This window comes from Styela clava, chromosome 6 (assembly GCF_964204865.1).
Source record: "Styela clava chromosome 6, kaStyClav1.hap1.2, whole genome shotgun sequence".
Lineage (NCBI taxonomy): Eukaryota > Metazoa > Chordata > Ascidiacea > Stolidobranchia > Styelidae > Styela > Styela clava.
Window position 1 is genome coordinate 9,052,401 of NC_135255.1, and position 9,968 is coordinate 9,062,368.

General features: G+C 32.7%; 2 protein-coding genes across 2 annotated transcripts; both read left to right on the forward strand.

Annotated features, from left to right (window-relative positions):
* The first annotated feature begins 839 nt into the window (after positions 1-839).
* On the forward strand, positions 840-6,412 carry LOC120331728 (leucine-rich repeat flightless-interacting protein 2-like). Its single transcript, XM_039398868.2, has one exon. It carries the CDS (start codon positions 990-992, stop codon positions 2,199-2,201), a length of 1,212 nt encoding a protein of 403 aa, XP_039254802.1. The 5' UTR covers positions 840-989; the 3' UTR covers positions 2,202-6,412.
* Positions 6,413-6,456: 44 nt separating this feature from the next.
* LOC120331742 (KRR1 small subunit processome component homolog) lies at positions 6,457-9,962 on the forward strand. Its single transcript, XM_039398882.2, has one exon. The coding sequence runs from the start codon at positions 6,458-6,460 to the stop codon at positions 7,478-7,480; it is 1,023 nt and encodes a 340-aa protein (XP_039254816.2). The 5' UTR covers position 6,457; the 3' UTR covers positions 7,481-9,962.
* The last annotated feature ends 6 nt before the right edge of the window (positions 9,963-9,968 follow it).

Consider the following 9,968-nt stretch of genomic DNA (forward strand, 5'->3'; position numbering starts at 1 on the left):
GTCACTGAATTGACTAGTGTTATGGCTATCTGAGGCAACTAGCAAAGTTGAATGATGCGGTTGGCAGTCTAATTTATTATCTGGCTTCTATCTTTTTGGTCGGGAATATATGCTAACAATATATGTATCATAGAAAACTAAAAAACGAATGCGGATGTATTGCACTGTTTACCTATTCTTGGCACTATTGTGGCCCGCGAACAATGCAAAAATAATTTTGTGGCCCGCGGAGCCGACAACCTTGGACCACCCTGATCTAGTCTATAGCGCAAAATTTTTTTGACATGTTTTTTATAAGTGAATAGATAATGGTATATTTTGTATATTTTAAAATTCTCTAAATGAAAATAAAAGACATCCCCCAAAAATGAGCCCCAGTGCAGTAGTGTTATTTTTCGAAATAAAATTGAAATAAGACATTGTCTTATTTTCGGGAAAACAAGGTAGTACAGAGAACATGCACCTTTCGGCTCTCACAAACACGCCAAAACCCATGCCCATTAACAACTAAATCGATATCTCTTGAAACATGAGGTTTATTGCGTTCTGTGTTTGTTTGCGCCGAATATTTAACCTAAGAAATATGCAAAAAAATCGTCGCTTTGAAAAACGGGACTTTATGTCAAAGCACCAGTTGGTGTAATTTTACACTTGTTCAAGTTATGTTGCGGCTGACTCACCTTGCAATTGATCCATAATATTATTGTAACAAATATGGCTCGATGTTACTAATCTAATGTCATGCCAGACATTCAATAGATTGTTTGTTTCATAGACCCGAATATTGAGACATCTTGGAATCGGAGAACTGTGCCTCACTTTAACAGGATACTGATAGGCCTACTTGCTTTTATATTTTTCAGCAATCATACTGTTAGTTAGATGTTTGTTAGAAGCATATATTGTTGGAAATTTTAATATCTTTCTGTTCCATGTCGATTCCTATTTTTAACTGTTTCTACATTTTGTGTTAGCCACATAAAAAGAGTATGTCGAGCCTCGCTCACACTCCATCTGGTCGCCGTCGAACTGAAAGGGGACATAGTGCTGAAGATGAAACACTAAGTCAAATAGCAAAAGAGGCTGAAGCTCGATTAGCACAGAAACGAGCCGCTCGAATTGAAGCTAGGGAAATACGAATGAGAGAACTTGAACGACAGCAACGTGAAGCTGAGGAAAAGGCTGGGAAGGACGGTGATGATAAAACATCCAAAGTTCCATTGCTAAATAATAATAATCATGTTGGACTGTCATCTTCCATATCAATGTTATCTAGACGAAGCAGTGATGACTCTTTATCTGCTTCTGAGCCATCAGTGAGAGATATGAGAGATTCTCTTTCAGAAATAGAAGAGAAGTATAAACAAGCTATGGTACAAAATGCACAGCTTGATAATGAACGCACACAACTTAATTATAGAGTTGAACAACTCAAGGATTTCATGGAAGAACAAGAAGATAAATTTTATAGACTTAAAAAAGACTACAAAGAGAAGTCGCAGGAGTTAGAAAATAATAAAAGAATGAATTCAGCTTTACAAAAAAAATATGAAGATTCGCAAGAAGCTTTGCGACAAAGGGATGAGCTAATTCAAGAGCAAGGTTTAGTCATGGTTGGCGGAAACATGGCCGTTGATGGTGAAGTTGATAGTGATGATCCTGATGGTCTCCATAACCATCGATATACTCTTCTAACACAAGAAGCTGCTCAAGTTTTACAGTCGGCCGGTGATGGTCCGCTTGAAGTACGATTGAAAAAGTTAGCGGAAGAAAAACAGACTCTTATTGACCAGGTCCGCAGGCTTGAACAAGAACTTGATGAGGAACGAAGTAAAGATGGTGCTGTGAATGGATCTTCAAAGGTCGAAAATGGAGTTTCCGATATGATGTTGCTTGAATTGCAAAGGGAAGCGGGAAAGCAAATTAGCGATTACAAATTTAAATTACAAAAAGCTGAACAAGAAATTGGGTCTTGTCAAGCAAATATTATTCGTCTTGAAACCCAATTACAGCGGTACAAAGCAACAGCTGAAGTTTTAGAGAAAAGTGAAGATGAAATGAGGGCGGAGAAAAGAAAACTCCAACGAGATTTACGAGCAGCTCTTGATCGAATAGAAGAGATGGAAATGACTACAGCTCATCTCGAAAAGCGTCTGGAAAAAATGAGGGCTGCGAGAAATGCACAAGCAAATCAGACATGACGGCATAGTGACATTCAACAGAATCAAACGACTGTTGGGTTAAGCATGTTGCTCCGCTTATGTGTGGTACACCATTGCCATCCCATAGATAATCGGCTTATCGGACATGGCCTGCCTCCTATAATAGTCAATTGAACTCACATGCCACTGCTGCAAACTGAATCTAATTTTTCATTTTCAATGACTGTAATATTTCAAATCTCTTTTCCCCATATCATTGTCTGTCCTACAACACCTGAAGAGAGTAGTGGTTGCCTATTAGAAATAGTGTCCTGTTTGAAACATTGTAGCATATTCTCCCGATTTTGGCTCTGTTATCTAAATGGAAAATCTATTTATTAACCCAGAATGAGTTGGAAATATTGTTGTTAGCCACCTATCTACCATAGCTCACTTGTATTGTCAGTAAAGGCACAAAGCAGTGGTTGGGGTTGAATTTCTGGACATCCACAAATCTCCTTACATTACAAATCTGATTTTGAATTCTCCGCACAAATAGATCAACAAAATTAAATATACATAATATGGCAATATATATTCTATTTATAATATTTGACAAAAATCCTGCGTTTGTGTATACATAAATTTCATTCATGGCACAATAATTGTAAAATTTCTTGATTTTCCATTTTTTTGAACAAAGATATTGTGGCACTTTATTTTGAGGCATGTCAATTACCCAGTAACTCAAGACGTAGTCTTTTAATGTATGTTAATAAATATTAATTATGCAGCCTACCAACTTCCAAGCAAAAAAAGTTAATTTCCATTAGCTTCAGATTTTAATGTTTACAGGAAAATAGATAAAGTATAGGGAACTACTTATTTGGAAGATGTAAGTGAGAAACAAATGTCGGTGTGCTATTAAAATATGCTACTCAGTATAAATGTATGCTATTCAGTTTATTAGATCCATACATGACACTCACAATATTTATTCTATGATTGGATCATTTTACTTGCATGCTGAGCATGTGCTTTAGTACTATAAATGCCTTGGATGGCACTAATAATATTATTAATCTCTTCGGCAGGCTATGCCGCTGCAAAGTTGCACACAAGGTTCCCTTGCCTGATTGCTTATTATTTTTGTGATTATTTTTTCTTGTTTTTGAAGTTTCATTGCTTTCTGTTCAGGTTGGAATGGTTTGTTTGTGTTAAAATATTGACATTTATGAGTATATGTCAATCACTGTATGTTTTTATAGGTAAACATGACATCCAATCAGGAAAGTATGTAATATTCGGACAGTAGGAACAGTTAAAATTGCACTGCTGCTATGAGTCCCTATTTGACTAGGTTTTCTATTTTAATTTCTGGATAGTTTAGTACTGGTATTCTGGAATAAACAGTAATTACCATATATCTTCGCATATAAGCGGATCTCGTATATGAGCCAACCCCCTGGAAAAGGCTCTAAAACGGTGAATTTATCAGAATTCGGCCTAGAAGCCGACCCTACAAATCGTGTGCTATTATTGTGAGAACTTAGCATGGCTCGAGTTGTAGCTGTTGGAATTAAGTCATTTCGTTCGAGTGCGATCAGAGTTATGCGTGTAGAAGCCGATACCTCGGTTTGGATAAATATTTTTAAGTTTCTAAACTTAGCTTATATGTGAGGACATATGGTATCATCATTAAAATTCTTGATACCATCTTTTTCTGAGAGAATTTGTTTGGAATCAATTTATAGCACATTCATAACAGCAACTCATTTTTCTGACTAGGCTTTTTCATGGGTATTATAGAAAGAACAATTTAAATCTGGGATGAAAATAGTCAAATTTTATTGCTCGAATGCTTTAGAGACTGATTTACATTGAAATTTATGATCAACTAAATCTACACTTTGGTGGTTTATACTATATACATGAAATCATCACTCAAATATGGTGATCTTTTGATAGAATAAACAAACATGGTGATTGGTGTTTGAAGTCAAAGCTGTATTCTATTATTTAGTTTTCATTTGGAGTGTAATTGGCAATTTCAATATTACCTGATCTATAATATATCACATGGATTTGGTCCATCCATTCATGATAACAGATTTTGTTCATTTTAACCTGGTCTTTTGATTGATTTTGTGCATGTAATAAATGTGTATGATATTTTTATTTGGAAATTGCCTTATTCTTTGTAACATTCAGTAATTGGAAAATTGACAATCATTGTGAATATAAAATTCCCTATGTATGTAAGCTTTGTATCTTTAGCCAAACTATTATTACAATATTCATTATTCGATTATATTCTTTTGGTTGTTCGATTCATTTTTCTTTTTGGAATTTTGATGAATTTTATGTTGTGTGCCTGTACAATATGCCTCAAGCATGATTAAAGCACATTTTTAAGTCAATACTCGGAACAAAATATAATTTGGTGTGTCATGTTCCAATATAAGAGATTCAAGCTTATGATGGTAAAGGCAAATTTACGAATCTTGTCACTGCATGAATTTTCAAGTGCCCTATTGTCTTTCAAGTGCTTAAGATACTGGGAAATGGTTTTTACCACCATAGTGCACTGGGTTTAATATATCCATATAGATTTGTGACGAAAGAGAATGTTGCGTTCATGCCAGTGCCTCATATAAGAGATACCAAAACAAAATTATCAGTGTTTAATCTTGTGATGGATATATTAAGACTAAAGATGTTTGGAACAAAATTTGTTTTAGCCTGATCGATATGGAAAAGATTATATATCATAGATTTTTATTTCGATTTGGAATAATTTGACTGGTCCCTTGTGCTGAAATATAACAGTGATATTGATATTATGCGCTTAATCATATCTTGTTTCTCTAGGCCATGTCATTTTTTGATTCATATATTGGCACTGCATCTTTTTTGGTGATTGAATAATTACCTTACAATACAATTATTTATCCATAGCTTGAAATGAAGTTTTTTTTGTGGTTGATTTGAATTGGTATATCTTGTGAAGTACTGCAAAGTTTTATTTCATTTTGACTATAATTATTAATGTATTTTTTATGCCTACGTTTTGGGATTAACTATTTTTCTGGAACTGCTCTTGATCTGTTATTATCTGTCAATTTCTAAAGGAGGATTAAAGATTTTCTTTGTTAGTATTGTCTAGTAAATCTCTTGGCATAAAGATAATTTTTTCGTAAATCGTTTTAGACTAAAATTTGATTCTATTGGACTCATATTATTGCCATGAAAAAATCAATTAGGAAAAATTGTCTGATTATTATATCACAAATCACTAAACTGCAAAATGGAATTTCGTCCAAGGAGAGTGTTAAAATTAGTAGTAGATTGGAGTTTGAATTTCTGTTTTCTCATCTGTTCACATATGTTTGGACTTTGGAGTTATTGTTCGAAACAGAACAGAATAATACCTGAATTAAGTAGTTGCATTTTTACTGCCTTTTTCGACTCCAAATTTTTTGAATATCACTTTACCTGGTTATATGAAGAATAAAATATTGTTTGTGATTCAACCTACAGAATGTTTCTATATATGAACATGTTAACCTAGAATACATGTGTAACAAAAAATATTTCAAAGTCTTGATTCAGCATTTCATTTTATGAATATCAGATATTTGTGAATGTGTGTTTTAAACCCAATTTAAGTAAGAGAAACAAGTATCGGTTAGTATTCTGCTTTCGAATATGGTTCTTATGACTTTTCTAGTATTGTTAGTATAGGATATTTGTATCATAATACTTTGAGTCATTGTATAGACCGAGATGCAATTCATAATGACTCAATCGTTTGATCCCTCAATTTCTGATATTTCGCATATAATATCTGCATTGACTTTTTATTGACATGAATTTTGTGCGTATTTGTGCTTGATCTTTGCAGTTCCAACTATTTCCCAATGTTATGACTCTTTCTGTTTGTTCCAATTGTCTTTTTGCACCATCACGAACTTCAGTTTTTGTTTGTTCGATCAGAAATACAATATTAAAGAAATTGTCCAATGTCTGCATTTGAAATGTTTTTTCTCGAATAGTAGTTTAAAAAAATGGTATCATGATTTTGTGAACTGAACTTTGCATTTTTTTTAAATGTTCGAACAACATTGCCGTCTGCAGCTGCTGGTCTTTCTGCGATGCAATGAAAAATTCTGAATATTCTTGATGGTGTTTTGTTTCATGAGTACGCAAGATATTGTTATATTGTAGTCGATTGTAACGAAGATTTTTATTCCTGTTTTAAAATAAATGAGGTACATATTAATTAAGATAAAATTTTGGGAAATACTCTGACAAATATGGATAAAAATATAAATCAAGAAGATCTTCTGACTGTTCCTGATGGATGGAAAGAACCAGAATTCAAAAAAGAGGACAATCCTTACGGAATGGCCGATGAAAGTACATTTGCAACACTTTTTCCGAAATACAGAGAAAAATACTTGCAAGAAATATGGCCTTTGGTTAAAAATCATTTGAAGGGATATAACATAGAAGCTGAACTGGACCTGATTGAAGGTTCTATGACAGTGAAAACGACAAGAAAAACTTGGGACCCTTTTTCAATTATAAATGCTCGGGATATGATTAAATTATTAGCAAGGAGCATTCCTTTTGAACAAGCGTGCCGGATTTTCGAAGATGACGTTGCATGTGATATCATCAAAGTTGGGTCGTTAGTGCGAAATCGTGAGCGATTTGTTAAACGCAGACAAAGACTTTTAGGACCTAATAATTGTACATTGAAAGCTTTAGAACTTCTAACTAAATGCTACATATTGGTACAAGGAAATACAGTAACTGCCCTTGGGCCACACAGAGGCCTTAAAGAAGTTCGCAAAGTTTCAATTGACACAATGAAAAATATACACCCGGTATATAACATTAAATCTCTCATGATAAAACGAGAACTTTCCAAAGATGATAAACTGAGAAATGAATCCTGGGAACGCTTCTTACCCAAGTTTAAAAGTAAAAATGTGAAAAGAAAAAAGAAACCCAGAAGAGAGAAACCATACACACCTTTCCCTCCTCCACAACAAGAAAGCAAAATGGACAAAGAAATTGCTTCTGGGGAATATTTTCTTAAAGAAAAAGAGAGAAGACATAAAAAATTAGAAGAAAGAAAAGCAAAAGAAATAGATTCTGCAATTAAACAAAAGCAAAAAAGAGAAAAGGCTTTTATTCCTCCGAAAGAGCCCACTCCATCTAAAAGTGCACTCAATCAAACAAAAATTGCTATTAAACGTAACAGTAACGATGTTGATATTGATTCCTTGAAAAAGAAAATAAAAAAAGCTAAAGTAACTAAAAAAGCATAATCAAAGAAGATTTTAGAATAAAACTTTAAATTCCATTCTGAATTTCTGAATAAAACGAATTTATCGAAAGAAGAGAATATCAGTTTTTTCATTTGCTCCCAAAAACATGGTTTTTTACTTCTGTCCCTTGCTTGATAATTGCTAGGAGCTAGGCTTTTAGTCTTAGCAGCTAGACGTGAGCTTAGGCTTATATCTTTATGCTTTATATTTGTTTTATTATGGGGATGTTCTGGATAAACAATGTATTCATGATCAAATTCATCTGCCACATAAAAGGTTTCTTTTTAAATGCAGCTCTCGTTAATTTTAATGGGCTTTACATACCGTACCTACAGGCTAAAGTACAATAAGAATTTATCATTATAGAATGTTATCACGAATTGTTTATTTTTATAATATTTCAGACAATATTAAAAACCTAAAGTATTGTTTTTCTAATGCGCATGCTCCCAAAAGTATGTTCATTAATGGTTTAATAATAACAAAAGAAAATTTGTGAATTCTTTTCATCAAAGCAAGAATTAGGAACAGGCATATATTTTGTTTGATCCATTTTTTTATGCTTTTTACGTCAATAGGAGAAATGACATTTCTCGGATTGTTTACTATTCTTATAGTAATGAAATGTTATGACATGGGCAGCTATTTCATAATAATGCACTGAATAGTTTATTACTGAGGAATTCCTAATATTTGAACCAGTAATTTTATAGCTCGATTGTACCTTTCATTATAGTCTGTAACTATTTTAATTCGGGTTGACACAATAGCATAGTACAGTAGTTGTATTGACATTTTGATCTAATACCGTGCAACGTTCACTCTCTCGTTTATATTTTAGGGTCAACGCACCTAAAAGTTTGGTAATTTTAACATACTGACTGTTTCCTGTATGAGTTTATCGATGCGTGAAAATGTCGCACACCTGTTACTATACTTAGCATTGTCGTAATTTGAGATATTAATTTGGATTTTGAAGTCATGAATCACTGTTTCAATTTGTACAAACTAGCAATTATGATATTAGACACAAATTTCTTGTAATCTACTATAATGGTGCTTGCTGTGTTACAGTCAGACAAATTTAAAATTTAGGTTTTAAATTCTATAAAGTGGATTGATTTGTTTTTGTTTATGTGGTTGAAAAAACTATACCTTATTATGGTATTTTAAGGTCATTGGAAATATCATGAATTGTGACTTAACAATTCTCATTTCCTATTATATATGTTTCAAAATTTGTCTGGTGAAGGGACGGCATGAAAACGAATATTCCACTATTCTGAATACATTCTGGAGAAATAGTTTTGAATATGGAGTATCGAATACATTTTAAATTGGGGGCAAGTTCATGTGGAAAGTTACATGAATCACTAATCTTCATGTTGATCCCATCTCATACGAAGTTTTCTCTTATTTTCTAATTTTCGAATAAAAATGTTATTCCTAAAATCCAATTTTTTTTATATCAATCATAATGAAATTTGAATGTATTGGAATATTTAATTCATTTTGGACATCCAAGTAAGTGAAACTCCACAATAAAATTGAATCTTGTCTTAAATGGTAATTTTGCATTTTGTAATCGTCAATCTTTCAAGTCAACACGTCCTTTTGCATTTCCTTTAACATGAGCCAAACGCATGCCATCCCAGTTTATCATAATATACATTCGGTCACGTCATTATGCATGAAATGACACAAATGAAAGCTGCCCAGCTGTGTCTATAAAATATTTAATGCAATGCCTCTGCTTCTGAAAATATTAAAAGAAAATTTTACGCCAAAGCTAATAACACATGCATTTGCTCTACAATTTCTTAAAATGTCAAGTTTTAGTGCATTTTTATTGGCATTTGAAAAATTGTATTTAATCTTGAATTGTAATATATGAACTGTTACGAATATTGCTGAAATCCACAAATTGGAATCTGCAATAATAATAAGGAATCATTCAGAAATTTGAGAATGCTTCAATAAACTCCTTTTTATTAATACATGTGTATGTATTAAATTATTCATTTTCTAACACATATTATGAAATTCATTCAATTTTGTTGCATGGAGTATGTCATTGATGTACAACACTTCAATCATATTTTTGATATTTTCTGCAATTGTACAAAAGCAAATCTGTTCCTATGTGTTGTTCGTACTTTTTGTTAGGACGATATACAGGGTGTCCATAAAGTCCCTTTACAATTTCAATTTTGTTATGAAGTCAGTTCTCAATATATCTTAACCAGGTTTGTTAATTTTAATCAGTGATTGTTCATGTGTTTTTCACTTCATTTAATACATCTGTGAGGGCCAAAACAATGTACGTTATCGATAAATTCCCTTTAATTTACGGCATGCTCAATATGCCATTAACATTTAAGCGTTTCATGCTAATCGTTGACTGTTTTTCTGACAATAATTTTTTGAGCATTACTCTCTTACATAAAGTGTGGGTAAAAATTACTTTTTGAACTTTCAGAAACCTATA